Raw genomic sequence first — 26863 nt, forward strand, 5'->3', positions numbered from 1 at the left:
GCCTCTCCTCCGCTCACTCGTCCACCCTCGCCACCCTGAGCCTGTTACAGCCTCGTGCTACCCTTCGCCCTTGCATACCGTGATGTCGGTCAACCACGCAATGCCCGCGAGCGGCTCGCAAGACCGCGGCCCGCTAAGCGAACAGGAGGTGGACCCCATCTGGATGTCCAGTCGCACTGCGCGGCAGATATACGCCCTCGGGGAGGTCGAGAAGGTCAGACACGCACGCCCACAGCCTCCTGCTCCCCCACCGCACCCTGACGGCGCGTGCTGAACATGCGCCCGCCTGCAGGACATCAGCCGGCTGCTCTCCCTCGCGGCGTCCTCCATGGCGCTGCTCTCGCTGCCCCAGACGGACGGCCCGGAGGACGACCTGCCGCAAGGCGGGGAGCGCTCGGAGAAGTTCGTGGACGTCGCGAACGAGTACTTTGAACGCCTCGACGTGTGTACTTTGTCTTGCATATGATTTCTGGAGCAGACCTAACCTTGGGATCGCAGTCAATACACATTGCCATTCGGTCGTCGCTCGCGCATATCCGCCAGTCGCGCATTGCGCCTTCTGCGATCAACGCGCCCCCGCCCAACTTCATCCCGCCCCCGCTCGGCGTCGGTTTGCCTTCAGCGGATGCCGATGGCACCGCTAGGGGCGAGCGCGGTCTGCAGGAAGAGCGCGTAGAACGCGACGCGTGGAAGGGCATCCTCGCTGCGCTCACCAGGATCAAGGAGGCGCGAGACCGCGAGCAAGCAGAGGCGGCGTCGAGCTCGATGAAGTCGTGAGATACAGCAGTCGAGCGGGTATCGCAAGGATGTATACAGGTACAGTACGTCTCTCCGGTCTACTAGTTCTTCGCGTTCCCTTCTCGGCCTCAGACGCTGACTTCCTCCAGAACCTCCCTCGCCTTTGCCAGATCCTCGTCCTCCGCGAACGCGGGGTCCTTCTCTGCGGAGATCTGGCCGAGTGGTTAGCGAGACGCGTCCCGGTCGGTTGAGAATAGCGGACGGACGCACCACAAGCTCGCGCAGGGACTGCGCGACGACACCCAGCCGCTCGGACGAGTCGACGATCATCTTGCCAGACTCCTCCATCATGCGCCTCTGTAAAACCGGGATCAGAATCGCGTACCTCAACGACAGGCGCAAGGCAGATTCAGGGCGAGGCAGTGAAGGGGAGGGGAGGGGCGGAAAAGAGGAGGTCGCGCGCAGGATGTACATACCGTGTTCCCGATATCCCAGTTCTCCGCGTTCTCCGCAATGTGCTTGTCAAGCTTACGCTTCAGCTCCTCCTCCTCCTTCTGGTAGAGCCTATGTTCCTTGTACAGCCTGCACGCAGAGAATCCACTCAGCATACATCGCGATGGGGCGGATCTCGCATGCGCGCGCACCGTTTGGCCGATCCGGACTTGATCCTGAGCTGCTTGCGGATCGTCGCGGCGTCGCTCATCGTGCTGGTCGTCAAAGTGTGCGGGTGCGTTGTATGCGTGTTTGTGTTGTGGATACGGAGGAAGAGTCTAGAGGAGAGACGCGAGACGAGGATCTGCGCGCGCCGCGGTGATCCCCTTTGTACAAACAAATCGCTCGCGGCTCGCCACCCCGCACCCTACGTCACCCACCGTCACTAGCGTATCGGGGCCGGTGGCATTCGCTACCGTTGGGTCAGTATTGCTGCACAGGGCCCGTGCAATATCGGTGAGATATTCCATCTTGGTGACTCCCAAAAGGTCCTTCAAGCCTATGCGGGTCCCGAACTGGCGCTTAGTGTACTTCCTGCTACATACCGCACTTAGCTAACTTGCGGCGTTCACACAGAAGAATGCACACCAAAGAGGTCCAGTCATGAATAGCGTGAATAACGTGATATGCGTGAGACATCGACTACTAACTACTACGTGCAGAGCAGGACAGGGAGGCGAGCGGGAGCGGGGGGAGCGCGACCGACACGCGCGGCCATGCGGCGACGGAGAAAGCAGCGGGCAGGATGCGACGACAGCAACAGCGACGGGGGGACGGGGAAGCATGCGAAGGCGGGTCGAGGGGCAGCGAGGACGTCCTAGACAGCGCGCGCAAGCACGCACTGTAGCCTCGCCGCGCACCGGGACCTCCACCCTGCACACTACAGCGGACGGCGGGAGGGGCGACATATCCGGGGCATAGGGCGGGCATGGGGAACGCGGGGGCATCGGGACCATACGAACAGACCGTTGTACTGTGAGCGGAAGACAGCAGGAGCGCCGCCACACAGGCGGGCCCCGCACACACCCGCAAGCAGGTGCGCGCAGGGCGCTCACCACCGGCACCACAAGCCCACAACTACAACTCACCGCACGCGCTCGAACATCACCGCACTCGCACAACATCGGCCGGAGGGCGTGAACTAGCACGCGCGCAGCCAGCGGAGGGGCGGACAGGACGGAGCGTTCGGGGCAGCGAGGAGTCGCAAGCTTCGGGCAGGCGGAGGCCGTGAGGCAGCATCGAGCGTCAGCTCGGGTACGCGTGGTCGTTCGTAGGGATGGGCGGGTGGTCCGGGGGAAGGATGCATATCCACGTCGAGTGAGGCCCGCGCCTCGCCATGTCTTCCAGCCCTGGCTAGGCGCGCCGTGCGCGAGCGCGTGCTGTCGGGAAGTGCGCTGCGTCGCTGGCGCGCGGGCGCCACGAGCTTGAACCGGAGCTCGTGGGCGCGTCGATGGTACCAGGAGCCAGGGGGAATAGGAATAGATGGAGAAGCGGGGCAAGACATCGTGCAGCACGATCCAGTGGCGGTGATCAGGCGCTACCGGTACGCGCCAGCACAGGAAGAGGTCATACGGGCATAGGTGGGGAGGTGCCGTAGCGGAAGGGAGGAGTGAGGTGGCTGATCCGAGGGGGAAGGGGAACGATGAGAGCGCAGACGAGGGTTTCGGTGCCGGTGTGTCGGCGTACACATATGCAGCGGCGAGGCACGGAACCACAGTTAAGTGGTCGTCGCCATCAGCCGCAGCGTGCACTAGGCGGGGCTGGGAAGGCGAGCGGGAAGGGTCGACGTACGACAATACCGTGTGGGTGTGAAAAACAAGAAGTGCGCGCAGGGGACGAGGCAGCGCGCGTCGCTGTGGACGCGCACGCCTCAAGTCTGGTCCTGCGGGTCTTGTGTCGTGTCGTGTCGACGCCCCTGCTTCAAGCCGATCCGTAGGCGCCATGGTCGAAGGGGTTCTCGTTTACTGTTCTCCGGTACACGCCGTCCGGGAGGGACGACGCGACCGCGCGGCGCAGCTGCGAAGCGTTCCGGGGAGCTCGGGGGCGACCTTGCTCAACCCGTAGCATGAGCACCACCCGAAGGTGGGGACAAGGGGGAAGAGGGTGGGGGAGCGTGGGGATGAAAAGTGCCGGGTGTAATGAAGTGAATAAAAATGTGTAAAGGGGAATGTGTGATAGTCCGTGTGATCGTCAGCTTCCACTGCGTCCTGGCAGGGAATCCAGTCTCGTGCGGGGTCTTGATACAGTCGTGATACAATAATACAGGGCAGGCGTGGCTCGGCGCGTCCAGACGCGCGAGACGAGCTTTTGAGGCGGGAGCGCGCGGGTGCTCAGAAGTTCTGGCCGGCCGAAGCGGCAACCTGGTGAGCAGCGGCGACGGCAGAAGCCGCCGCGGCGTGACGCTGCTCAGCGGTGCCGAGCATGAGGGCCTCGTTCACATGGCGGAGGTGCGCGGTCTCGGCCTCAGCCTGTTGCAGGCGTGTCTGCAGCTGCTGCTGGGTCATCTCGAGGTAACGAATGTGCGTGGTGGCTGGAAAAGAACAAACACATCAGTTGGGATGGCTCATTGCGAGAAGAGCGCACTTACCCCGATCCAACAAGGAGACCTTGCTCGACTTCTGGTTCGATACCGGGAGAGCGTCCTTGAGACGGCGGTAACCGTCACGGAGCTCATCCCGCCTCCGCTGCTCGGACTCGATCCGCTGGCGGCGGATCTCCTCACGACGCATGTCGTTGTTGGCGGCATTGGAGGGCATCGGGTTGAAGTCCTCGTCGTCATCACTGGCAAACTCGTCGGAGGCCTTGGAACGCTTCTTCTGCTGCTGCTGGCGAGCCGAAGAACGGCTGATTGCAGCGACGCCGAGGGGGTTGAAGCGGTGCGAGCGAGGGATCGCCGCAAGCGAACCAGGAGGCACAACGGGGCCCGGGGAGTGGCTGCCGCTACCGCGACGGCTCCGGCTCGAACCGACACTGTCGGAAGACAGCTCGCCGGTGGAGAGGTTGGAGAGCGCGCCGGGGTAGATGCCCGTGGGAGTGAAGGGGCGGGCGGGGGAGCTGGTGCTGTAGTTGCCACTGGACGAGTACGTGTACTCGTTCATGCCACCGGAGAGGTTGAGCGAGTTGAAGCCCATGCGAGGGGACGTGGTGGAGGGGACTGGGAATTCGAAGTAAGAATGGGCGACGCGTGCGAAGGACAGCCGGAATACTCACGACCCATGGAGACGCTGAAGGGGGAGTGCGGGGGGTACTGCAGGTAGTCGAGCCCATTGAGGGGGTCGTAGTAGTTGGGGGCAGAAGAATCCATGAAATCGGAGCTCTTGGTGGCGTGGTCGAGGACCTGGTCGATGTGGGCGGCGGTCTCCATGATGGCGGGGAGCGAGATGCGAGCAGAGGACGTAGTGCGGGAAGAAAGAGTATCACAAGGAAGACTGTTCGTGAGGGACGTGCTATTAAAAAGAGACGGAAAGAAGCGGAACTGGGGGGAGGTCAGCAGAAGAAAGACAGCTGGGGGCGGCGGACGTACAACTGGCGATGACGGAGGCGGAGGAGGGCACCCGGCGGGGGATGGCGGAGGAGGATGGGGGAGAAGGGGGGAATGGGAGGAGGGCTATATAGGCGGCCAGGGCAGGCGGGAGCCCTGGGCAGCGGAGCGTCCTGCTTCTCCCTCGCAGACGCCCACCTGCTCTCTCCTCCCATCACCTCGTGTCGCGGGCGTCCCGTCACGCCCGTCACGCAAACTCTAATGAATTACATCCGCGGCGTCCATTCGCAGATTCCATCGCCCGTGCGTCTCCCCAGACAGTCCTCCGAGAGTCCGAGCTCTTGTCACTCTGATCCTCCGTCCTCCGTCTCCGGCCTCGCACCGAGCCTGTACGCTCGCCCTGCCGCCTGCCCCCAGCGACCGCGCCATCACGCCCGCGCCCGTTCTGGCGGTGTCCCCTTCCAGCCCTCGTCCTCCCATATCCTCCCCATTAACCTTCCCGCTGGCTTATCACCCGCATCAGCTCCCGGTGGGCCGGTCTGCCCTCCTTGTCCGCATCCAGACGATCTCGGGCATCTCCCCTGCAGCCCTCCCACTCCGTCCGCCACCACCCCCTCAACCGGCTGCCTCATGTCCGACAAACCAAACCCAGCGCCCACAACGTTCCTTTCATTTCCTCCTGCTCCCAGTCTCTCCGACATTGCCCCTCCCGATCCCCCCAGGCCCCCGCCCAGCCTGCGCTATCCGCTTACCGCGTCCCCGCGTCCTCCGTCGCAGCTTCTCGCCCTCCCGTCACACCTCTCCGATCATTTCCCCTTCCTTCCGTTATGTGCTCGCGCCCGAGCCCGGTCTCGCGGTCCCATCCCAGCCCGTCTCGTCCGCTTCCCACTCCGCCCCCACCGCCCCCAACTCTCGAGCACGGCAGGCACCCTTTGTTGTGGTGTATACGTACAACACGTCCGCCGACCCCGTCCCGTCCCCCGCGCACTCGTACGTGTCCCCACCGCCGTATCTCGAAACAGCGCAGCCCGGTCCCCGCAGAACGCGCCCCCTGCCCTTCTCTCCGGCGCGTTCACACCGGCACGGACCTTTCCCCGGCGAGCACACCCACCGCCTGCGCGTCCCTTCCCCTCCCCGCGTCACCAGACGCACCCGTTCTTCTCACATCCTGCCTATATGGCTGCCCAGGCTTACCCAAACGCGAACCTTGTCCGCCGAACGCCCGTGTATTCGCGCGCGCGCGACACACAGACTCAGCTCCTTCTCCGGCGTTTGCCTGCCCAGAATAATAGCGAGCGCCCGCTGCGCGACCCAGTGTGACAGCCCGCGCACGCACAAGCATACCGCCTCAATCAGCACAAGACCCCAAAGCCCAGCGTTCCTGGCGCCGATAGACAGTGCTGTGGCCCGGCGTTCCGCGCTGCACACGCGCCCGCATGTCAGAAAGCAGCATAGTACGAGTATCGGATATATTGCGAAGGTTGATCATCAGCGGTATAGGAATAAGTCAGTAGTCGTGAGCAGGCCCGGTACGTAAGTACGGACCCCGAGATCGTAAGTCGTGAGCGGTCGTGAGGTGCCGAGAGGCGAGATATCGAGACAACAGGACAGGATAACAACAGGCCGGGAACGGAAGCAGGGAGACGCGAGGGAACACGGGGAGACGCGATGGAACGTCCACAAGACGCGGAAGAAGCAAAGCAGCAGCCGTGCAGGCGAGCCGTCTGAGCGACAGCTTCGCTCACATGTCCGCACGGGGGTCAGGGGGGAGGATGGGAGAATTAGCAGATCGTAAGCGCAAGCGAAGGTGGGCACCGAAACGATTGGAACGGAACTGTCCAGGAGACTTCAGAGACGCGAAGGAAGGGCCACAACTATGGCGACCGAGCGCCGCTCGACGATCGGGCAGCGGCTTAGGCATTGTAATATCCTGCACCCGAAGAACAAAGTTTCGGTTAGCGTCCACCGTCCCACAACTTGGGCGCACCACGCGCACGCTCGCTCCGTCCTCGAGGCAAGGAAAAGTTCCTTGCGGGTCGATGCGGACGCTGACAAGCGACGCGTGCGGTACGCAACGAGACAACGTGAATACTCACCGCCATAGAACGGACCCTTCATGTTCGAGTAATGCTCGAGCCTCTTCTGGAAGCGCCAGACCAGGAAGAACATGTACATCTGCAGTCACACGACACAGCACGCCGTCCCATGGTCAGTCCGAGCGACAGCTATGCGGCTATATGACCGGAGCACGTACCTGGAACGCCAGGTCTACCACGAGTCCAACGATGAATGCGGCGTTGAGACTCGAGAATCCGGTCGTACAGAATCCGGCCGGGAACGACGACGTTCCGCCGTACCCTGCCGCTGCTGACTCTGACCACAGCTGGCCGCCATTCGCGCACTCCCACTGGATCTTGTCCTTCCTAAAGTGAAGTAAGGTATTAGGTTCCTGTCACAGCGGAGCGACACTTGAAGCGGAGTGGCTGATGATCGCGGGGATGCAAAGCCACGCGTACGGGCGGAACATCTTGGAACCCAGGATAATCCTGGACTCCAGGAGGCTGTCACACCTCGAAGAAAGGAACACGCGGTGCTAACCGCGCAGCGAAAAAAGATGGACAAACAACTCGTGGTAACACACAACGCCACCCTGCTGATGGAGAAGGTGCAGGGGTCGGCAAAATTTGCGTGAAGTGGTGGGTAATGAAATGAAACTGGAGGAGCTGGTGCTGTGACGAGACAAAGGAGGGCAAAACCCTGAAGACGAATTTGGTGGGACTCACCCTCGTTGGAGTTCGACGATCATGATGATGGCCCGGACGGCGCAGAGCACGATAATGAATGGCCAGATGAACTTGCAGACGCGTATCCAGATGTACGATCGCTGTAAACAAATGGCACCAAGGAGTTAACACACAGATTCAAGCCGATCGTGACAAAGTGATCGAATTCCGCTGCGAGGGCCGGAGAAAGTGGGGGAGAAATTGCGGAGCACTCACGTTAGAGAGCGCGAGGATAGAAAGTGCAGCAGCCACCGCGACACCGATGCCCACACCGCCGTAGATCTGCCTGCATAACACGACATGGTCAGATGGTTCGTAGATGCAGAAGGTAATGCTCACCATTCAGGGAACACAAAGAACAGGTACTGGCCCCAGTTCAATAGGAAGATGCCTCCCGCGAGACTGTACAGCTGTTCATAACGAAAGTAAATCTGCGCTCCGCATCTTCGTGAAGGGCTCGCCCGCTCACAAACATGACGACGCCCCACGCAATAGCACCACCCCTCTACATTAACATCGCCGTTAGATCGGCGCTTGCATGGCTCCTACTGCCATACATACCAGAGGGAGCAAGAGAAGGCAGTTGTCACACCTAGAACATATTCAGAACGCGCCCTAAGATGAGTACGGCCCGCAACTTTGTTATTTTAGGTACGAGAGACGGACCACATCGTTACTGATCGTTTGCAAGGGAAACCAAAGAGCGGCCTGGGGTGAACTCGTTACTGATTCTGAAGACGGCGCGAATCTTGACGCCGAGAGATAGAGCGATGCCTAGAGAGATGGCTAGGGGTGTTTCGCGAGATTGATATCCTTCAGAGATAGTGTGAGGTGGGTATAGAGACCGCTGCTGGCAGCAAAGAACGAAGGGCGGACGTCGTCGACGCTGGGTGGGACGAAGAGCAGCTGGGGCGGCGAGACACGTTCTACGTCGCCACCCCACGGCGTGACCGTCACGCTGACGTCACGGGCGACGCTCTGAGACCTCCCCAATTGGGCATAATGGGACCCCGGATCTGAGCGTGACTGTGACGTGCGATCGAGGACTCGATCGGGCCGTGGTTGCTCGCAGATCCATTTGAAGCTCTTGGACTCATGTCTGGCGATCCTGCGGCTAGAGGACTCGGGAGCTCGCGACCCTTGGAGTGCCTCGTTAATGTGACTGGCTTTTTTCAGAGCTCATCTGCACCCGGTAGGATCATCATGCCACCTGCGCGCCAGCGAGAACCTCGGGCCTTGTCATACAGTTTGGAACTCGCACCAGGATGCTTTCCCGACCCAGGAAACTTCTGCCTGCGGACAGCATGGGCCCCAGGTCCAGCGATCTGGGCCGCATGGGCGTTCTGTTCTGTGGTCATTTGCAAGCGCCTCGCGAACTGTGGACGTGCACGAAGATCACCTGAGCGATACACAGGCTTCTGTCAGCTCCTCGCTCGCACGGAGGCCCCGCGCGGTACGTTAATCTCGCCTCCCACCGCTACACAGGACGGGCTGAAGATACGCTTTACAGTGTGTATCGGTACCTGCCATTACTCTCTCTGGGCTCATCTGTCGGGCGGTGTCATTCACCGCTCTTCGACTTCAAGCCTTCGCTTCGCGACGTCAGTCCACAAGCACCTATTCTCGAGTAATGAACGGCCATTACAACGATAGATTCCAGGGCTGGAATCCGGTGACATTCCTCGGCAACACGCCTTTCTCATTTCCGGGATTACATCCTTCTTTCGAACGTCCACTAGAGCCCGTCCGGTCCGATCCTCCTGGACTTCCCATGCGCAAGATCGGTCGATGCGCCAGAGCGGGTGCGCTCCTCCACGCGTTGCTTCACCTGTCTGGGCCCTGCTGGTCGACTTTACTATGGGGCTGCTCGCGCCACGACGTTGATCACCATCCACATATGTCCCGCTACTCCCCCGCTCTTGATCCTACAGGATGTTCGCGCCCCTTCTCAGGCAGCTCCTTCTACTCTTCTCGGCGCCTTCTGTTCCTTCATCTTCGCTCTCGTTTTCTCACCGGATCGGACAGAAACATGCACCCGCGAAACCATGCACCATCGCACATGTCGACGACATACACTCCATCGATGGCGGCCGTACTCTCAATTCGCACACACAGTCCTTTCGGACACTGCTGCTCGTAGCCCCTATGGAGGCGTCTCACGAGGACTTATACTTCGTCCGGGGTTAAGAAGGGCCCACCATCCCACTACTGCGCGGCCGACGAATCCAAGATGCATCCTGCGGTTCTCGCTCGCCGGGGTGCCGTAAGCTCTGGCGACCACCTCCTGCGTCTCCTTGTGCATCCGCGCCCGGTGAGTCGCTCACTTTTGTGGCTCGTCTGTGAAGAGGCTTTCAGGCGAGGATAGGCTTTACTCCGCCGAGATCCGTATGCGCTTAAAGCGCCTGGTTGTGACGGCGGGCTTACTTGGTGCCCTCCCTCCTTGTCAGTGTGAGCGCGGTCGCGGGTATGAAGGTTCCGCAGGCATGTGGAAGACGTTTGATCGCCGAGTCGACGACATGAGGCAGGCGCACAGTGCTGTCAGCGACGCTCGCCCTCTGGGATGGCCAGCGCCCGGCTGGTCGGTCCCAGATGGTCACAGGGAGCAAGTCGGCGTCGGCGGGACGGCGCGAGTGCGTGTGCGAACGAACTCTGTCCCTCGAATAGTTGTTGCTCTTCCGTCCCCGTTTATCCCGAACGGCAGTCGCGCAAGCACGCTCGCTTGACAAATACTGCACCCGCAGGCCCCTTCCTGTTAGTGCCTCCCTACAGCCGCTCCCAGTTCCGGAAGCTCGCGGCTGGTGGGAATCTGGCTATCTGGGAGGCTTAGAACGTAACGCCCCCTGAACTTGACCCAGCCTCCGTACGCCGACGCCCAAGTTACTTGTTCAGGCTAAAGCTGCCTACCGGCTGCCTCGTGCATCATATTACGAGTCATGCTCGTCGGCGCCCAACCCGGGTTGCTTAACACTGGAGGCCGCGTCGTGCGTGTTCGGAGGCAGAAAGCATTGCTGCCTAGTTCAAGCCAGGCTATGTGGTTTTTTGCGCAGCGGTCGGTCTAGCTGTCCTAGGCTCCTCGTATATCCACATGCTGACATCACTCTCAGATATCACGCTCCCTCAGGCGTCGTGCTCGACAACGCTGGCAGTCTCAGCGGGATCACCGCTTTTCCGGTCTAGCTTTCTACGGACATCACAGACCTTGTGCGCGGTACAGTACTCCTCTTCCGCTGCTGCCATGCGCAGTCGCCCTCGCCGCCCCTTGCTACGCCGCGGACTCACACCGACTCACGTACTTCCTTCGGGCCTAGTAATAGGACCCCCCGCGCGAAGGGCACTTATCTCCAGCATCAGGAAGGTTCAGATCTCACCCCGGCGAAGCCTCGTCCAAGAACGTCAGCGATCCGAGTCAATGGACCGCTCGCACAACGAATCGAGGGTACATATGTTCTTCCGGCCTTTCCAAGTCAAGCGGGCACTCCAGACCTGTACCGACACCGCGGCGGGCTTCGAGGACTGCTCTTACCTAGGACGAACACGTCATGCGCGAGCAGCAACCACACGCACGAGCAGATCCGCCCTACTATTCAGGGCGGTGCGCATCATCCGAATACGGCCCTGCGCACCACCCAGGTCAAGAAAGAGTGGCCTACTCACCTCGAGGCTCGAGGCCGACCGCCGCAGAGCCCATGTCAATCATGGGCGATCCGGCGGTCCTCCTTCTCGACCCCCCGCACCGTCGCTCTCCGCAAGCCCCGTCGACGTCGCTGCCTACGAATGCCGGCATCGAAACATCGAGACATAGTCGCCGCGCGACGGTCTTTCCGGCCGAACACACGCGGCAGCGGACGTGTGCGACCTCCTCCTCCGCAACCCCCAAGCGACGGCCGTGCTCGCCGCCGTCCGCGGCTTTAACGCACAGCGGTACATGCCAACCCGCGGTGCGCACACACGTCTACGTCCGCGATGTTCGCGAAATCCGCGCCACCCCGCTCTGCACAATTGCACAGATGCGCCGATGCACAGAACGCGGGATGACGCGCGCACGCCCGTCTTCTGCTCGCACCGAAGCACCCCCCGAAAGCCGAAGCGCAGAGTGCTAAACGCGAGATGAAACCTTGCCCGCGCGCCCCCCGTCGCGTTCCTGCTCGCCGCACAGGCACCTAGAGGCACCTCCCACGGCCGCTCCGCCGCCCCGAGCCGCTTTTTCCCTTCGCGGGCCCTGCGCATTCCTGGCACTGCGATGGGAGGGCGCCTCGAGGCGGCACCCCCGGTCATCTGCGCACGGGCACCGATGACGTTGCTGCGCTTCGACGCGCGAGACTCGAGTGCTGTCACCCACCGTCGCGACCCGTCGGGCCCGCAAGGTTCACTGGCAGTGGCGGATCCCCGATTGCGCATGGGCATTGCCGCCGCTTCGAACGCGCCCGGGGGATTGCGCCAGGGACGGCGCGCGAGTGAATGGGCGTGGGCGAGTCCGCGGGGGGACGCGCTCAGGGGTGCTGCTGCTGGTGTCTGCGCGTGCCCGCTTTCCGTAATGCGGCCGCGTTGGCAGGCGGCGTGCCTCGTGGGTGATCCTCGAATGTTTGGCGAGACATGAGGGGGCTCAGGGGAGAGGGGCTGTGGCTCGTGTTGGCGCAGGGCGGGCTCTGCGGGGAGGGTTGCGACTGCCGGTGGGCGGGAAGGCTGAGACGGTTCCGCCGGGGGGAAACTACCTTTAGGACGGGACGTCTGCGCCCTTTGTACTTATTGGATCGAAGCCTGTACAGGCCGCTGAATAGAAGCATGGTGAATCCGGGAGTCGAGCAGCCATCCTACGAAGTGCCCTTCGTGAGGTCGAACGGGTAGAACAAGTCCCTAAGTAGGTGTATTTGTGCGGCATCGCGTACCAACGGTGGCGACCAGAGCTTGGATATGGCACTGTGATTCTGAAGAATACAAGACTTTCGCATTGCGCAACCCACGAACCGAACTACCTATGTACTCCTAGGGATACAAGACCTGCATTCTCTTTCCGTGGACGACGGCGACGCTGCGAAGCGTCCCTGTCAACCACAAACTGTCGTAACACGGCCCGCACCCCATCGAGAGGGCAGGCAGCCTCCCATCTACCCAATCACCAAATGCAAGTCGTCAGTCGGATCCCAAGGAGCCAAAATGTTCAGCAGTGCGGTCCGGGGGCTGCTCTTCGGGGAGGGGGTGGAAGAGGTGTCGTGTGGAGTCGTCGTCGAGTCGTATCCTTCATGATTCTGGCTGTCGCGTTCCAGAGCCCGATGTGATATAGTACAGCGCTGGGAGGGGGAGAGGAGCAAAGAGGAAGGTAGGTAGGTACGCAGCAAGCGGGGATGTGGGGCGGGTACGCGGGGGCAGGGGCGGTGTGCGAGAGCGGGCGGGGCGGGATGGAAGAGGCGACTTTGGCCGGTAACGTAGCGGTTCTTCGTTCTACAAGACTAGGAAAATGTCCTTGTGCGTGCGTGGGGGCGTCGTGGCGCAGTATGCGCGAGGGCGGGTGGGTGCTGCGGTAGGAGCGTGTGGCGCTCAGCACCGACCGGCACGACACGACGCCCTTCTATCGGGATCCAAAGCGCGTCGACGAGATAGCATGCGAGACTCTCGCCGGACGCATCGGCCGCCATCAACGGGGCGCGGGAAGTATGCTCACCAGCGCCGTCGGATGGGGAGAGTGAAGCGTCCGGGGGTTGAGCCGTTCTCGCAGTGCACCAGCCTGCAGCGTCAAGCGACAGGGTTCTCCTGGAGGTCAGGCGGTCGAGGGAGGAGACGGGTGGATATCGTCATGCGGCGCGCGCCTGGCACTGTGCACGATCCCCAGCGCCCCAAACCCAAGTCCAACCTTGAACCCCGGAATCTTCGGCTTCGAACAACACGACGCCGCACGGTGCGAATCCCCTCGACGACCGGTGCCGCTCTTTCCCGAGGCGGCATACGGCTGCAAGCAGAGCGAGGAGGGTGCAGGTGCAGGTGGGGGACAAGACATGAGCAAGCGGAGACTAAATGACGATAAGAAAATGGATTGTGATAATGAAACAAGTGGAGGAGGGGGGAGCAATGTCCTGGGAGCAGCAAGAGATGGAGTAGAGGGCGGAGGAGTCAATAGCCGCTCTCCGAGGCAGACGGGCTCGACTCTGCAATGGGTGGATCTTGGCCGGCGACCGACGTGAGTTGATGCTGAGCGGGGGATCCCTCGGGCGGGGGAGACAGTGGTCGAGTCTCCATGGTCGTCCCGCCTGGCGAGGGCGTGTTGTTAACTCCAAGGGAGATCTTCTCGTTCAGAGAGCGGAGTCGCGTCACTTCTGACTCCAGGTGCGCCAGCCGCTGCTGTAGTTGGCGATTCGTCTTCTCCAAGCTGCTAATGTGGTTCGTAGCTGTGGCGAGCCATCGATTAGAAAGGTGCCAGTTGTGCGCCACCGTTCCGGAACGCACCTCGCTCGAGCAATGAGACCTTGCTGCTCTTCTGGTTCGACACCGGGAGCACGTCTTTCAACCGCGCGTACCCATCCCGAAGCTCGTCCCTCCGGCGCTGCTCCGCCTCAATTCTCTGCCGCCGCGTCGCCTCCTTGCGCGTGTTCGCGAGACTCTCGGCTACGTTTACGCCCATGCCTTCGTCGTCGTCGGAAATTGACTGGCCTCGGCTTCGGCGTCCGGCGGAGGAGCTAGTGGGTGATGGGGTGGGATTGTAGCGGAGGGGATGGCGGTGTACAAGGCTGTTCGCACGGGAGGAGGAGGGGGAGCCTGTTGCGCTGCTGTTCCGCGAATGGTAGATGCCGTCGCCGGAGGTGTCTGATCCAGAAATGGGGGGCGAGAGAGGGTCATACATATTAGGAGATTGAGGGGGAGGGGACGCGGAGAGCGGCAACTGGCCATGAGGCGGCGAACCTGCAGGGAAAACACCTGGGGGCGAAGCGAAGTGCTGGTTGGTGGGGATCATATGGATAGTGCGCTGATACTGCATCGCCTGCTGCAGGTCGCTGTCGGACATTTGCCCTGGAGAAGACAATGAGAGTGACGAGAAAGGGCAAGCGGGATCTCGGTTAGCGGAGGATGGGAGGTAAGGCAGACTGCATGAACCCACGAGGAGGATGGCCAGGGTGCGGGTGTTGCTGCTGGATGACAGGCTGATAGCCAGCCTGGAGCTGGGACGGATACACGAGGTAGCCCTGCTCGTCCTCTGATGTCGGGTACATGGAGTACTGGGACTGGACGAAATTTTGGGATTGGTCATCGTGAATGGGCTGCTGGTGCGGGTCCATGACGAGCGGCGTGAGGGTCGTGCAGGGTCGTAGGATGGGATGGGGAAGGACGATGGGGAGAAAGAGAGAAGAAAAAGGCGAGGATGAGGAGGAGATGTATGTATGCGAAAGAAGGAAAACAATGGGAACGGAAGGGGAGGAAACCAAATCCCGGACGCAGACTGTCGATTACGTCCAGTGAGACGGACGGAGTGCTGCAGAGAAGGAAGGCGAAGACGCAGGCAGGCTCTCTCCCCACAGACGCCCGTCCCGTTTGGTCGCCTGCCGAGTACAACGCAAACGCTCAAATTCGCTGTTGTGCAAACAATGCGTCTATTGTCCGCGGCGTCCCTATGCGACCTTCACACGCCCGCTCGCCGTCGCTGCCCCCGCCGCGCTCGTCGCGACCGTCCGCGGGGACAACAGCGGCCATGTTCTCGCTGCACACGGACCCTGTACCCAGCAGCGCACCGGCTACGTCCGCCCCGGTATATCGATGCAGTCATGCAGATCTGATTGCGATCTCGCACCAGCTAGCGAGCGATCGCCCACCACAACGTGTTCTCGTCCTCCTTCCCCAGCGCTCCCTGCCAGATCCTCGCCTCGATCGGCAACTCGCTCTCCTCCCAGCCAACTCGGCCTCCTCCTTCTCTCTCCGGCCTACACCCATGGCGACTCCAGAAACAACACCCGGACATCGTCCAGTCCCACACCCACACATACCATACCCATCGATGGCAACAGCGCTCTGATCCTGCACAACGGCGCTAGTGGCGTACACTATGTCAATTCCTGCGACACATTGCCGCCACAAGGACGCGCACCACTCAGAGTCGTATAACCCCATTCGAGTCCATTCCGCCGCTCGCCCCTCTTGGAGTAGCCGCCTCCTCGTCTTCTTCATCTTGTTCGTCCAGGAAGCCAGGGGGTCCACTCAGCATAGTTTGGCCCTCCTCCGGCGTGCCTCCCAGACCGCCATACCCGTGTCTTCCAGAGCTTCCCCACGACCCACCCTGGCTGCTGCTCCAACTGCGCCCTCCAAACTCCCGCGAGTGCCATGCGTCAGAAGACCGGTCCCTCACGCGTCCTATGCATTCCCGGAAAAACTGGAGCGTGTCCCCGAAGGAAAAGAATGAAAACCGCGGGATTTGGTCGAGCCCTTGGAGTTCGAGCACATAGCGGTTGTACACGAATCCTCCGAGCATGTACAGCGCGAAGAGTATCGCAGCCCTGTGCGCCGTCAGATCGGCATTCCGTAGCCAAACGAGTGGATAGACTCACACTATCGCCAAGATGGAGACGATTTGGCCAAAGGCACCACTCTCAGACGTTGGACACGCCATCTAAGTGAACGATACGCGTGAATTAGGGTAACATGACACTCCCGTGATTCACGCACCTCCGTACGCCATTCGACGAAGAACGCACACGCGTGTTCCTCGTCCGGGGGCAAGGTCGCAATTAACTTCGGTTCTCCTTCACCCCATGATGAGTTCGTGATGTTCTGCGGAAGTATGCCCACATACCTGTTCCGGCGTAGCTGTCGCAAATGAAACGGATGACGGTAGAACCCGTCTGGTCTCCTTCGCCGGAGCAGCGCGTCCCGTCCGTCATAGTAATCACGGGATGGCCATCCCGGACGAACACGGTGGTGTTCACGTCCCTGCAGAACGCGTCAAGAGACGGCGCAAGTGCGGAAAACCTGGCTACCCACCCCAGTGAAAAGTCCCCATGTGCACGGTGCGTAAAAGCCGCGACGTCCTCGGGCTTATCCACCTTCGGGGCCCATACCTCTTGCGAGACGGGTTTACACACATTTAGGATGTATTCCCCACCGGTCGGGGACGTGAACTCGTAGTCCTTTCTGGAGACCTATTGTCAGCTTGTGGGTGCGGCGTCGTAACACCGAGAACCGCTCTACGTACTTCGCCGATAACCTGCTCAGGTCATAGTAGTTTCCATTCGCTCGAGCGGTGCACGGTTTCTCCTCCGCACTAACCCTTCCCAGACTGGCCAGAACAACAATTGTGGAGAGCAGCCAAGGCAACGACGCTTGTTTGACAAACATCTAGCAGCAGAATGGCCAGCACAATAGTCGCCTCAAGACGTGGATAGATACAGCAGCAGCACAGCTCGCGTCCGCAGAGACTCCGCAATGACAGGCGCACCGGACATCGCAGACGCAGCGCAGGCCCCTCCGCGCGCCTCCCATGGCCGCGGCGGCACCATCCGAGCCGCGTCACGGGACCGTGAGCACGGCCTTCCCCATCTGGCGTCCCCGCCGCCATCGAATGAGAACGGTCCGTTTAGCACCGACAACGTCGAACACGACGACGACCACCGCACTCTCTCCAGCGTCGAGGATGGCCTCCACGCTTTTCCGCCGCCAGCTCGCGCGCGTGCCGCGCCTGGCCACAGCCTCGCCCTCTAGCTCCTCCTCGTCACTGCTGTCCACCCGCCGGCACCTGTCGGGCTCCGCCGTCGTCCAGGCCGAGCCGGCCGCGCCCGCGCAGACGGCGGGGGCGAAAAACGTGTTTGACACACATACGGTGGAGGACCTGCATGGGATGCATGCGACGGAGATTCTGGCGGAGACGGGGACGAGGAGGGACGCGCAGTTGCGACACTTCACGGGTGAGTGGGCATGGTCAGAGGTCGGGCGGGGTCGGTACTAACGGCGTCATGGCGCTTGTGTTCAGTCAACTTTGGGTGCGTACTCTTGCGTGAATATAGAAATGATTATGCAGAAGCTGAGATGTGTGTTACAGCCCTCAGCACCCGGCTGCTCACGGTGTGCTCCGATTGATTCTTGAGCTGAATGGCGAGGAGGTGTTGCGTGCGGACCCTGTATGTGCCCTCACGCTCTGTGTATCAAACAATAGGGCTTACTCTGGTCGCAGCACGTCGGTTTGCTTCACCGCGGAACGGAGAAGCTTATCGAGTACAAGACCTACACGCAAGCCCTCCCGTACTTCGACCGTTTGGATTACGTCTCCATGAGTGCGCATCCTTCTGCTTGCTCATGTTGTCACGCATGTTCACATCTCTTGCAGTGACGAATGAGCTCTGTTACTCGCTTGCCGTCGAGAAGCTCCTCAACATCGAGGTCCCCGAGCGTGCGAAATGGATTCGTACGCTGTTCGGCGAGCTCACCCGAGTCCTGAACCGTAAGTCGCCGCTACTGTAATTTAGACTATGTGCGTGCTGAACAAGTGCTTAGACCTCATGGCCGTCCTCACTCACGCGATGGATGTTGGTGCCTTGACGCCCTTCCTGTGGGGTTTCGAGGAGCGGGAGAAGCTCATGGAGTTCTACGAGCGTGTCTCTGGTGCTCGCATGCACGCCGCGTACGTGCGCCCCGGTGGTGTCGCGTTCGATCTCCCCCACGGCCTTCTAGAGGACATCTTCAAATGGGCGACCCAGTTTAGCTCGCGCGTAGACGAGATCGAGGAGGTCGTGACCGGCAACCGTATCTGGAAGGAGCGTACGATCGGGATCGGTGTAGTGACCGCGAAGGAGGCTCTGGACTGGTCGTTCAGCGGCGTCATGCTCCGCGGCAGCGGCATCCCGTGGGATATTCGCAAGGCGGCACCGTACGACAAGTACGACGAGGTGTGTCACTTGGCATCCATCTAGTTCTGCTGTAAAGCTAAACTTTGAGTTCTAGGTTGAGTTCGACATCCCCGTCGGTAAGAACGGTGACTGCTACGACCGTTATCTGTGCCGTGTCCAGGAGTTCCGCGAGTCGCTTCGCATCATCAGCCAGGTGAGTTCTATGTGACATCGCACACAGGGGCTGCTGCTTAAACTCTCCCTCCCAGTGCTTGAACAAGATTCCCACCGGCGCGATCAAGGTCGACGACTACAAGCTCGTTCCCCCGCCACGTGCGTCCATGAAGGAGAGCATGGAATCCCTCATCCACCACTTCAAGGTATACATTGCAGCTTCTCGGTCCCGATACCCGTGCTCATTCCCGCTCTCGCCTGCGTGCCCCCATGCAGCTCTTTAGCGAGGGCTACTCGGTTCCCCCCGGCGAGACTTACAGCGCGATCGAGGCGCCGAAGGGCGAGATGGGTGTTTACCTCGTGTCCGACGGCACCAACCGCCCGTACCGCTGCAAGATCCGTGCCCCGGGCTTCGCGCACCTTGCCGGCGCGGACTTCATGATGAGACGTGAGTTCCCGACTTGTCCTACTTCTTGTTCAAGTCGCCGTTGCTCACCCCCGGATCTCGACGTCCTTTGCAGATGTGAGATGCGACCATGAGCGTGCGGTGTGGTCGCGTACTGACGCGGCCCTTATTTTTCTCCCTGCAGCACATGATCGCCGATGTCGTCGCCATCATTGGTACCATGGTACGTAAATCTTATGTTTTGTGACCCAGGGAGACGTTGTAATGCTAACACAATATCTCGCAGGATCTGGTGTTCGGGTGCGTGCTTCTTTTGGTGCCGTTAGTATCACGATCGGGTGCTGACCGCTTGCAACTCGGGCTCTGTATAATAGCGAGGTCGACCGGTGACGTACGTAGAAATACAATATTCACCGCTATCTTCTCGACATCGGGGGATGGTCACAGTGCATTCACAGGCTGGACGGGTACATTATGGATTAAGTGTGAGGTAACAGACCGGCGCTCCTGAGCTAGTTACGAGTCGATTGTCACAAGGGGGTGCTTGTCCTGCTGGCTGACCACGATCTCGAGACCTTTGAGCAACTCGACTCCTGCTGGGTCGGTCGGCTGATCGATCTCCTCCTGGATGAACTCCTCGATATCCTTGGCAAGCCAGGGGAGGAAGCCCCGCTCGGTGTTTGTATGTCCGCCTGCAGATATGTATCATTGTTGTTAGACATGACAAGAGCCGCATGAGGAGCGACTTACAAAGGATGACGTTGTGCCCACTTTGGACGGCCGCGAGGACTTCGTGGTGGGACATCTCGCCGGTAAAGTATACGTCGGCGTCGACGCCGAGTAGCATCCCGCCACCCGAGCCCGCGCATATAGCGATCGTGCTGACCATCGTCTTCTCTTGCTCCGGCTTCGCGTACGCCACTTGAACTAAACGCGGTCAGTGGTCCGTGTATATCGTCTGAGGACGCGACATACTGTGCTTCAGCTCGAGCTCGGTCCGGATGGTGAACTGCAGCATCTTAAGCTCTACCGGCTGCTTCAGTGTCACGATACGCCCCACGCCACCGAGACCTTCAGGATATTCCTGTCCGATGAAGCGCGCGGACCAGTTGATGTCGCGCAACGGGCCTGCGACCTTCGTGCAGAGCCAGTCGTTGAGGCCATCCGTGACGGAGTCAAGCGCGGTGTGCGGCGTGTAGATGGAGATGCCGGCGGCGGCGCAGCGGAGGAGGGACGCCTGGAGCGGATTTGCCAGTGTGATAGAGGCGAGCGGCTTAAAGATGGGCGGGTGGTAGGAGACGATGAGGGAGGTCGCGCTCGCGAGAGCCTCTTCTACCACCGCGGGTGTAAGGCTGAATGTACGGAAAGTCAAAATTGAAACAGAACTGCCATCAAGAGCGAAGGAGGCTTACTCGATGGTGAGTAGGATGCGCTTGGCGTCGGGGCGCACATGCGGAGCCTCTACAGCACATTGAGTAGTTGCGTATGTATGCATCAGATGAGATGCGAACCTAGAATGAGGCCGACCTGTTGCGAGGTTCCTCATGAGCGATGGGTGTACGATTATTTGATTGGAGGGATGCTGACATTGTCCCACTTTTCAGCAAGGTGCAGGGGCGCGACGCGCCCCATGATCCTGCAGAAGCTTTTTACGAGAGACATCGCAGTTTGAGCGGTGATGAGCAGGGAGAATTCGGTGATGAGCTCCGGTGGTGGGTGTATGCGTCGATGGCGGCGATGGTGGGCGAGTGTGAGCAGCGAGGACGGGAGCACGCGAAGGGGCCACGGACAACTCCACGGACGCGTCGGGAGGGGCGCGGTGACGGTGTGACGAGACGCGTCGGGGACGGCCACGTGCGGGACTGAGAGCCGATGACGCCATGACGCGCTCTGTCAGAGCTGCGTGCACTTTGGCAGAGGCTCACTCAGCAGCGCCGTGTTAGACTTTGTTAGACTTTCCTATAATCGATGCTCCCCTCGGTATTTAGAGGCTTTTCAAGCTGGTTCCACTCTTCTGCAGCCATCAACCCAGTAAGCCCCCACTCCCACATACCACCACGGCCTCCTCTTCCAACCCCTCCGCCTTTCAGTTGAAAGCCATGTCCGTCAAAGATCTCGTAGAGGTACGCAGCTGTCGAAGCTCATTCATGCGCTATACTCACTGCTACACGTCGCGCTATAGAGCTCCATCTCGGAGAACAAGATTGCGATCTTCTCCAAGTCCTACTGCCCCTACTGCAAGCGCGCCAAGGCTCTCCTCACCTCCAAGTTCCCCGACGTCCCTACCAAGATCTACGAGTAAGCAGGTCGTCATATCGTGCCCTTTCTGGTTCTCAATCGTCCGCGCTGCACCCGCAGGCTTGACGAGATCGAGGATGGTTCTGCCATCCAGGACTACCTCCAGGAGAAGACCGGCCAGCGCACCGTGCCCAACATCTTCATCAGTGAGTACAGTACTCATATATCCGTGTATCAGCGACTAACCATACCACAGACAACAAGCACGTTGGAGGGTGTGACGCCGTCGTCGGTCTCGACAACTCTGGCAAGCTCGCCAGCCTTGTTTCCGCGTAAGCCGTCTAGGCTCTTTCAACAGCCTGCGGCGTCGTGATTGGCCCTTTTCTTGTACAGTCCTCAGAGCTCGCGTTTGTAGATATCCAGAGAGTCAATACAGAAGTTATACACACATGCAGATGATTGCACGAGACTTCAGCAGTTCAGCTGCAGCAGATCGGGTAAGCAAGAAACACTGGCAGAAGAGTTTCTGTGGACCAGAGTCGACTGGAGAATTATGTGCATGCTCGCCATACAGACTAGAAATACATGAACATCAAAAACACAGCAGAGGCGCATATAACCGAGTCGGACGGAGCCCGACAGAGCATAGAAAGCGTCCAGGAGATGTACGAGCTTCGAGATTATGTTGGCATCCCAAGAGTAGCGCGCTAGTGGACAGTCAGTAGCAGTCCATTAAAGGGCAACACAGGAATCACCAACCAGCTTAATGATGTTTTCCCGCTCACTCGGAGGCATCGCATATACCTCTTCTCTTGACATCTGCATGACCCGAAGGATGACCGCCTGTAAAATACGCATGGTTAGAACAATCATCTACCACAATATAGCGACGAGATGATGTAACGCGCCTTCTGCTCCTCGGGCAGTCCAGCGAACGCATCCGGCAACCGTGCAGCAGACGAAGGCGCTGCAGGCGGCGGCGCACCGTGCATATGAGGGTGTTGAGGCGGCTGCATATGAGGCGGCGCATGGGCAGCATGCGGCGGGGGCTGGTGGCCGTGTGCCCCAGGGCCATATCCCGGCCCTGGCGGAGGGGTCCCATACCCATGCCCTCCGGGATAGCTTGGAGTTTGCGGGGGATATCCTTGTGGCGCGCCGTATGGGGGGTAGGTAGGCGTGCCGCCGCGAGGAGGACCTTGAGACTGCATATGCGGGGGGATTGCGGGGGCTGGTTGTGGGACAGGCGGGGGTGCGGCGGGTGCGGCGGGTGCAGGGGTGGCTGCTCCTGGCAATGCGCCGTATTTTGCGATTGTTTCCTGTAGGGCGCGTAATTCAGCAATAAGCTACTAGACAGCTCTGGCGGAACACACCTGTACAACCTCCATTTTGACTGCGCCGACGTCGGCCATGACGGCCATGAGCGCATACGCGATCTGCGGCTGGCTATTGAGGATTGTCCTCGCCTCGTTCGCTGTAGTCCTCTGCAAGTATTATGAGACACAATCCAAGGCTACAGCGTAGTGTGCATTTGGGTCCCCCAGACCTTCAGGGTAAGCAGTAGCTCGAGTAACTGGTCTTCAGCCATGGCTTGAGCAGACATGTTGGGTTCAGAGAAAGCCCAAGTAGCACAAAGATCTTGTTTCTGACGACCGCAGAGTTATGAACACAGGTCGCAATATTAAACTAAACACGCCAGCAGTGTGCGCAGTATGGGTGCCGCCGATACAGTCTTTGCTACGCAGGTCCGAGTGGTGGCAGAAGCTGAGGTCAATATCCTGTGCGGGCGCCTGTAGAACGCGTCTCGGTGGCAGCACGTATGTTGCCCTAATATAGCAGCTCATCTCTGTACTTCCACGGCATCGCCGACCCTCCCTCTCCTCATTCTGGTCTCTCTGCTCGGTCTCGTTCGCCATGGCCGCTTCCACGGACTCCTCGTGCTACACACTGGTCTTTGAGGACAGCTCAGAGGCCCCCACGACCCAGGAGCTCCGCACCGCCCTGCAGAAGGGCTCGGACGAGGTCAAGCTTGACACGTTGCGCAAAATCATCATCTCCACGATAAATGGGAATCACCAGGTGCGTCGGTGCTGCGCTGGGAACTTGGCGGGCGAAGAAGGGAGACTGACGGCGCGCACGGGATAGCCGCAACTGTTGATGCCCGTCATCCAATATGTTATGCCATCCCGGAATAAGCAGCTCAAGAAGCTGCTGCACTTCTACTGGGAGGTGTGCCCGAAATACGACGACAACGGGAAGCTGAAGCAGGAGATGATCCTCGTTGTGTGAGTAGCCCCAGATGTGATTACGCCTGCCTGCGCTGACCCCCCGGGTGAAGCAATGCGATCCGTAACGACCTTGTGAGTGCGCCATAGCATATATGCTTCCCGAGACTCACCCGATGGCGCGGCAGCAACATCCCAACGAGTACATCCGCGGCTCGACGCTCCGCTTCCTGCAGAAGATCTCGAAGGACCAGGAGCTGCTCGAGCCGCTCGTGCCCATATGCCGCTCGTGCCTCGAGCACCGGCACTCGTACGTGCGCAAGAACGCGGTGTTCGCGGTGTACTCGATCTACCGCGAGTTCGAGCACCTCATCCCCGACGCGCCCGAGCTCCTCCAGACGTTCCTAGCGGCAGAGTCGGACGCGACGTGCAAGCGGAACGCGTTCGTGTTCCTTGCGAACTGCGCGATGCCGAAGGCGGTCGAGTACATTGTGCAGGTGTTTGACCAGATCCCGGGCATGGACGAGCTGCTGCAAATGAGCATTATCGAGGTCATCCGGTTGGACTGCAAGCAGGAAACAACGCACAAGGTACCATTCTACTCACGGAAATGTCTAGCAGACTGGTCTGATATACGACCTCTTGCTAGTCGCGATACATCCTCCTCATTTCAGAGCTGCTCAACGCGACATCACACGCTGTAAAGTACGAAGCCGCCGCCACCCTCACTTCCCTTACGCAGAACCCGGCCGCGGTCAAGGGTGTGTAACAATGCGGCAGACGCGTTTTGTATACTAAATTGCAATTTCACAGCTGCTGCGTCCTGCTACATCAGCCTGGTCCAGAAGGAGTCTGACAACAACGCGAAGCTCATCGTCCTTGACCGTCTTGATTCTCTCCGCTCCAAACACGGCCATGTACTCGATGCCCTCATCATGGACATTTTGCAGATTTTGTCCAGGTTTGCTTCATAGATTTGTATCTCATGGTACCACACGGCTGACTTATTTGCGTAGCGCTGACCTCGAGGTCCGCCGAAAGGCTATCAGTATTGTCCTTAGCCTCACCTCCAGCCGCAATGTGGAGGAAGTGGTTATGTTCCTCAAGAAGCAGCTCCAGAGGACGCAAGACCAGGAGTTCGAGAAGGTGCATATACGCGAGTCCTGATGTATTCACATCGATCTAACCCCAAAATATAGGCCCCCGAGTACAGGCAATTGCTCATCCAGTCGATTCACGTATGCGCGGTCAAGTTCTCCGAGGTGGCCGCCAGCGTTGTACACGCGCTCATGGACTTCCTGGGCGACTCGAACAACCCTTCCGCGCTCGACGTTGTCTCCTTCGTGCGCGAGGTCGTCGAGAAGTTCCCCCAGCTGCGCCGCACCATCTGCGACAAGCTCATCCAGACCCTGCCCGAGATCAAGTCCGGCAAGGTGTACCGCGGGGTGCTCTGGATCCTTGGCGAGTACGCGGAGGACGTGCAGGAGATCCAGGAGGTCTTCCGGCAGCTGCGCAAGGTGCTTGGGGAGATCCCCATTCTCGCCAGTGAGCAGCGCCTGCTGGAGGAGGCGAGCGCGGAGGACGGGGAGGAGAAGAAGGACGAAGTGAAGACGGAGTCGCACAAGCCGAAGGTGCTCGCGGACGGCACGTACGCGACGGAGAGCGCGTTCACGAGCGTATCGTCTGCACGGCTGGAGGCTGTGAAGGCGGCCTCGAAACCGCCATTGAGAGGTCGGTTGCGATGAACGAACCGGATGAATACGTAGTTTGCTAACGGCACGCCCAACCTTAGCACTTATCCTCGGCGGCGACTTCTACACTGGCGCTGTCCTCGCTTCTGCGCTGACGAAGCTTGTCCTCCGCTACTCTGAGCTTTCCAAGGAAGCGCGCAAGTCCAACGCCGTCAAGGCTGAGGTCGGTTACCACTTCTTGTATCTAAGCTCCTACATGTCCATACTGATCAACTCTCCAGGCAATGCTCATCATGGCGTCCATCATCCGCGTCGGCCAGTCCAAGTTTGTCTCGGTGCCGATCGACGAGGATTCGAGCGAGCGCATCATGAACTGCATCCAAACCCTTAGCGAGCTCGAGGCGCAGCCCGCCGTCCACGACATCTTCCTGAAGGATACTAAGGCGGCGTACTCCAAGATGGTCGCTGCGCAGGAGGTGCGTTGCTCTTCGCGTACCTCGAGACAATTTCTAACACACTTTGTTTCTGTAGAAGAAGGCAGCGGAGAAGAGGGAATCGGAGAAGGCGAAGGCGGCGATCGTGCAGGTCGACGATCTGCTGAGCTTCCGGCAGTTCTCGAAGAAGGCGGTGGATGATACCCTTGACGTGAGTCCGACCTATTGGCATGTGCGCCCCCGTCTGACGGAATATACAGGACTCGGAGGATGTCAACCGCGCTACGGGTGCTGGCGAGGTTACGGAGGACTTCCTTTCGAACCTCAGCAGGATCTCGCAGCTCACCGGCTTCTCCGACCCCATCTACGCGGAAGCCTACGTCAAGGTCCACGGCTTCGACATTCTCCTCGGTCAGTCAGGCTACCGCAAATTATGGGAATACCTGCTGATCTGTTATGATCAGACGTCCTCCTCGTCAACCAGACCGCCGACACCCTGCAAAACCTGTGCCTTGACTTTGCCACTCTCGGCGACCTCAAGCTTGTCGAGCGTCCATCCGTCTACACTGTCGCGCCTCATAGCTTCCAAAGCATCAAGGCCACCATCAAGGTGCGCTTGCCTGTTACGGAATTCTGACAGACCGCTAAACTAATGTTTTCCCGTAGGTATCGTCAACGGAGACGGGCGTCATCTTCGGTAGCATTCTCTGGGAGGGCCCTGGTCTCGCAGAGCAATGTGTGATCTTGAACGACATCCACATTGATATCATGGACTACATCAAGCCTGCGTACTGCACAGAGCAGCAGGTGAGTGTGGGAGCATCACACAACGGCGCCCCCGTACTCACACTTTGACACCGCAGTTCCGGAGCATGTGGACTGAGTTCGAGTGGGAGAACCGCGTCAATGTCACGACGACAATTTCGTAAGTGTCTGGAGCCTTTGGCATATTCGAAGAGATCCCTGACAGCCTGTAGTGACCCGAGGGAATACCTCAACCACGTCATGAAGGCGACGAACATGTCGTGTCTCACGCCCGAGGGCGCGCTCTCGGGCGACTGCGACTTCCTCTCGGCGAACATGTACGCGAGGAGCTTATTCGGTCAGTTTGGTACACCCTTCTATGCGGCTACACGTACTCACATTATCACAGGCGAGGACGCCTTGGCGAACTTGAGCGTGGAACGGACGGAGGACGGTTCGATCACCGGCCATGTACGGATACGGAGCAAAACTCAGGGCATTGCGTTGTCGTTGGGTGACAGGATCACCATGGGTAAGTGTTTTGAGCTGTACCTCCCGACCATCGTACTGAAGTCGTCATATAGCGCAAAAGGACAACAAGCCCCCGGTGTAGATTGTGTATCGAGCGCGTTAATATTATCTGGATCGGTTTCGGCTACGAACT

General features: G+C 59.8%; 11 protein-coding genes across 11 annotated transcripts; 4 read left to right on the forward strand and 7 right to left on the reverse strand.

The window, feature by feature from the left end:
- Nucleotides 1-100: 100 nt before the first annotated feature.
- On the forward strand, nucleotides 101-777 carry TRAVEDRAFT_32901 (uncharacterized protein; the record flags this gene model as incomplete). The annotated part of the gene is made up of 3 exons (XM_008033755.1): nucleotides 101-214; nucleotides 293-442; nucleotides 499-777. The coding sequence occupies 3 exons, from the start codon at nucleotides 101-103 to the stop codon at nucleotides 775-777; spliced, it is 543 nt and encodes a 180-aa protein (XP_008031946.1).
- Nucleotides 778-866: 89 nt separating this feature from the next.
- On the reverse strand, nucleotides 867-1441 carry TRAVEDRAFT_32902 (uncharacterized protein; the record flags this gene model as incomplete). The annotated part of the gene is made up of 4 exons (XM_008033756.1): nucleotides 867-950; nucleotides 1009-1095; nucleotides 1215-1320; nucleotides 1383-1441. 4 exons carry the CDS (start codon nucleotides 1439-1441, stop codon nucleotides 867-869), a joined length of 336 nt encoding a protein of 111 aa, XP_008031947.1.
- A 385-nt stretch (nucleotides 1442-1826) lies between these two features.
- TRAVEDRAFT_25375 (uncharacterized protein) lies at nucleotides 1827-4798 on the reverse strand. Its single transcript, XM_008033606.1, has 4 exons — nucleotides 4754-4798; nucleotides 4441-4705; nucleotides 3818-4384; nucleotides 1827-3760 (listed from the first exon to the last, which is right to left on the reverse strand). The coding sequence occupies exons 2-4, from the start codon at nucleotides 4592-4594 to the stop codon at nucleotides 3561-3563; spliced, it is 921 nt and encodes a 306-aa protein (XP_008031797.1). The 5' UTR covers nucleotides 4595-4705; nucleotides 4754-4798; the 3' UTR covers nucleotides 1827-3560.
- A 1370-nt stretch (nucleotides 4799-6168) lies between these two features.
- TRAVEDRAFT_157965 (uncharacterized protein) lies at nucleotides 6169-8381 on the reverse strand. The gene is made up of 9 exons (XM_008034499.1): nucleotides 8161-8381; nucleotides 8056-8086; nucleotides 7964-7999; nucleotides 7834-7904; nucleotides 7711-7780; nucleotides 7495-7595; nucleotides 6966-7134; nucleotides 6808-6886; nucleotides 6169-6641 (listed from the first exon to the last, which is right to left on the reverse strand). The coding sequence occupies exons 1-9, from the start codon at nucleotides 8163-8165 to the stop codon at nucleotides 6625-6627; spliced, it is 579 nt and encodes a 192-aa protein (XP_008032690.1). The 5' UTR covers nucleotides 8166-8381; the 3' UTR covers nucleotides 6169-6624.
- Nucleotides 8382-9623: 1242 nt separating this feature from the next.
- TRAVEDRAFT_25378 (uncharacterized protein) lies at nucleotides 9624-12290 on the reverse strand. The gene is made up of 2 exons (XM_008033607.1): nucleotides 10599-12290; nucleotides 9624-9805 (listed from the first exon to the last, which is right to left on the reverse strand). Exon 1 carries the CDS (start codon nucleotides 12276-12278, stop codon nucleotides 11985-11987), a length of 294 nt encoding a protein of 97 aa, XP_008031798.1. The 5' UTR covers nucleotides 12279-12290; the 3' UTR covers nucleotides 9624-9805; nucleotides 10599-11984.
- A 1309-nt stretch (nucleotides 12291-13599) lies between these two features.
- TRAVEDRAFT_16270 (uncharacterized protein) lies at nucleotides 13600-16806 on the reverse strand (the record flags this gene model as incomplete). The annotated part of the gene is made up of 12 exons (XM_008033536.1): nucleotides 13600-13874; nucleotides 13933-14289; nucleotides 14386-14493; nucleotides 14582-14705; nucleotides 15187-15212; nucleotides 15462-15492; nucleotides 15581-15968; nucleotides 16020-16081; nucleotides 16138-16214; nucleotides 16265-16401; nucleotides 16453-16602; nucleotides 16664-16806. The coding sequence occupies 12 exons, from the start codon at nucleotides 16804-16806 to the stop codon at nucleotides 13600-13602; spliced, it is 1878 nt and encodes a 625-aa protein (XP_008031727.1).
- Nucleotides 16807-17072: 266 nt separating this feature from the next.
- On the forward strand, nucleotides 17073-19260 carry TRAVEDRAFT_67970 (NADH-ubiquinone oxidoreductase; the record flags this gene model as incomplete). The annotated part of the gene is made up of 13 exons (XM_008034500.1): nucleotides 17073-17372; nucleotides 17438-17447; nucleotides 17507-17585; nucleotides 17639-17738; nucleotides 17792-17905; nucleotides 17959-18350; nucleotides 18406-18504; nucleotides 18560-18670; nucleotides 18741-18912; nucleotides 18986-19011; nucleotides 19055-19093; nucleotides 19157-19170; nucleotides 19245-19260. Exons 1-13 carry the CDS (start codon nucleotides 17102-17104, stop codon nucleotides 19258-19260), a joined length of 1443 nt encoding a protein of 480 aa, XP_008032691.1. The 5' UTR covers nucleotides 17073-17101.
- A 126-nt stretch (nucleotides 19261-19386) lies between these two features.
- Nucleotides 19387-20532, reverse strand: TRAVEDRAFT_111818 (NGG1p interacting factor 3; the record flags this gene model as incomplete). Its single annotated transcript, XM_008034501.1, has 6 exons — nucleotides 19387-19562; nucleotides 19621-19797; nucleotides 19846-20222; nucleotides 20283-20331; nucleotides 20382-20397; nucleotides 20458-20532. 6 exons carry the CDS (start codon nucleotides 20530-20532, stop codon nucleotides 19387-19389), a joined length of 870 nt encoding a protein of 289 aa, XP_008032692.1.
- Nucleotides 20533-20928: 396 nt separating this feature from the next.
- TRAVEDRAFT_25381 (glutaredoxin) lies at nucleotides 20929-21551 on the forward strand. The gene is made up of 4 exons (XM_008033608.1): nucleotides 20929-20993; nucleotides 21053-21168; nucleotides 21229-21314; nucleotides 21365-21551. Exons 1-4 carry the CDS (start codon nucleotides 20970-20972, stop codon nucleotides 21442-21444), a joined length of 306 nt encoding a protein of 101 aa, XP_008031799.1. The 5' UTR covers nucleotides 20929-20969; the 3' UTR covers nucleotides 21445-21551.
- A 289-nt stretch (nucleotides 21552-21840) lies between these two features.
- TRAVEDRAFT_32911 (uncharacterized protein) lies at nucleotides 21841-22708 on the reverse strand (the record flags this gene model as incomplete). Its single annotated transcript, XM_008033757.1, has 4 exons — nucleotides 21841-21951; nucleotides 22017-22424; nucleotides 22479-22589; nucleotides 22652-22708. 4 exons carry the CDS (start codon nucleotides 22706-22708, stop codon nucleotides 21841-21843), a joined length of 687 nt encoding a protein of 228 aa, XP_008031948.1.
- Nucleotides 22709-22984: 276 nt separating this feature from the next.
- TRAVEDRAFT_138513 (coatomer protein) lies at nucleotides 22985-26855 on the forward strand. Its single transcript, XM_008034502.1, has 18 exons — nucleotides 22985-23184; nucleotides 23251-23390; nucleotides 23444-23465; nucleotides 23519-23920; nucleotides 23980-24091; nucleotides 24144-24291; nucleotides 24347-24476; nucleotides 24530-25061; nucleotides 25123-25244; nucleotides 25303-25497; nucleotides 25553-25666; nucleotides 25716-25866; nucleotides 25920-26065; nucleotides 26122-26262; nucleotides 26319-26380; nucleotides 26433-26557; nucleotides 26609-26731; nucleotides 26784-26855. The coding sequence occupies exons 1-18, from the start codon at nucleotides 23020-23022 to the stop codon at nucleotides 26810-26812; spliced, it is 2859 nt and encodes a 952-aa protein (XP_008032693.1). The 5' UTR covers nucleotides 22985-23019; the 3' UTR covers nucleotides 26813-26855.
- The last annotated feature ends 8 nt before the right edge of the window (nucleotides 26856-26863 follow it).

This window comes from Trametes versicolor, assembly GCF_000271585.1.
Source record: "Trametes versicolor FP-101664 SS1 unplaced genomic scaffold TRAVEscaffold_1, whole genome shotgun sequence".
Classification (NCBI taxonomy): domain Eukaryota; kingdom Fungi; phylum Basidiomycota; class Agaricomycetes; order Polyporales; family Polyporaceae; genus Trametes; species Trametes versicolor.

Coding starts and splice junctions, on each gene's coding strand:
- TRAVEDRAFT_25375 (XM_008033606.1), bottom strand. CDS start 4,594: ATGGAGACCGCCGCCCACATCGACCAGGTCCTCGACCACGCCACCAAG. Junction 4,385..4,440: donor CTTCAGCGTCTCCATGGGTC/GTGAGTATTCCG, acceptor TCGAATTCCCAG/TCCCCTCCACCACGTCCCCT. Junction 3,761..3,817: donor GGTCTCCTTGTTGGATCGGG/GTAAGTGCGCTC, acceptor GTTCTTTTCCAG/CCACCACGCACATTCGTTAC.
- TRAVEDRAFT_157965 (XM_008034499.1), bottom strand. Junction 7,596..7,710: donor CTATCCTCGCGCTCTCTAAC/GTGAGTGCTCCG, acceptor ATTTGTTTACAG/CGATCGTACATCTGGATACG. Junction 7,135..7,494: donor ATCGTCGAACTCCAACGAGG/GTGAGTCCCACC, acceptor ACTTCACTTTAG/GAAGGACAAGATCCAGTGGG.
- TRAVEDRAFT_25378 (XM_008033607.1), bottom strand. CDS start 12,278: ATGCTTCTATTCAGCGGCCTGTACAGGCTTCGATCCAATAAGTACAAA.
- TRAVEDRAFT_25381 (XM_008033608.1), top strand. CDS start 20,970: ATGTCCGTCAAAGATCTCGTAGAG. Junction 21,169..21,228: donor GTCCCTACCAAGATCTACGA/GTAAGCAGGTCG, acceptor CTGCACCCGCAG/GCTTGACGAGATCGAGGATG. Junction 21,315..21,364: donor CGTGCCCAACATCTTCATCA/GTGAGTACAGTA, acceptor ACCATACCACAG/ACAACAAGCACGTTGGAGGG.
- TRAVEDRAFT_138513 (XM_008034502.1), top strand. CDS start 23,020: ATGGCCGCTTCCACGGACTCCTCGTGCTACACACTGGTCTTTGAGGAC. Junction 23,185..23,250: donor CGATAAATGGGAATCACCAG/GTGCGTCGGTGC, acceptor CGCACGGGATAG/CCGCAACTGTTGATGCCCGT. Junction 25,867..25,919: donor CGGCTTCGACATTCTCCTCG/GTCAGTCAGGCT, acceptor TGTTATGATCAG/ACGTCCTCCTCGTCAACCAG.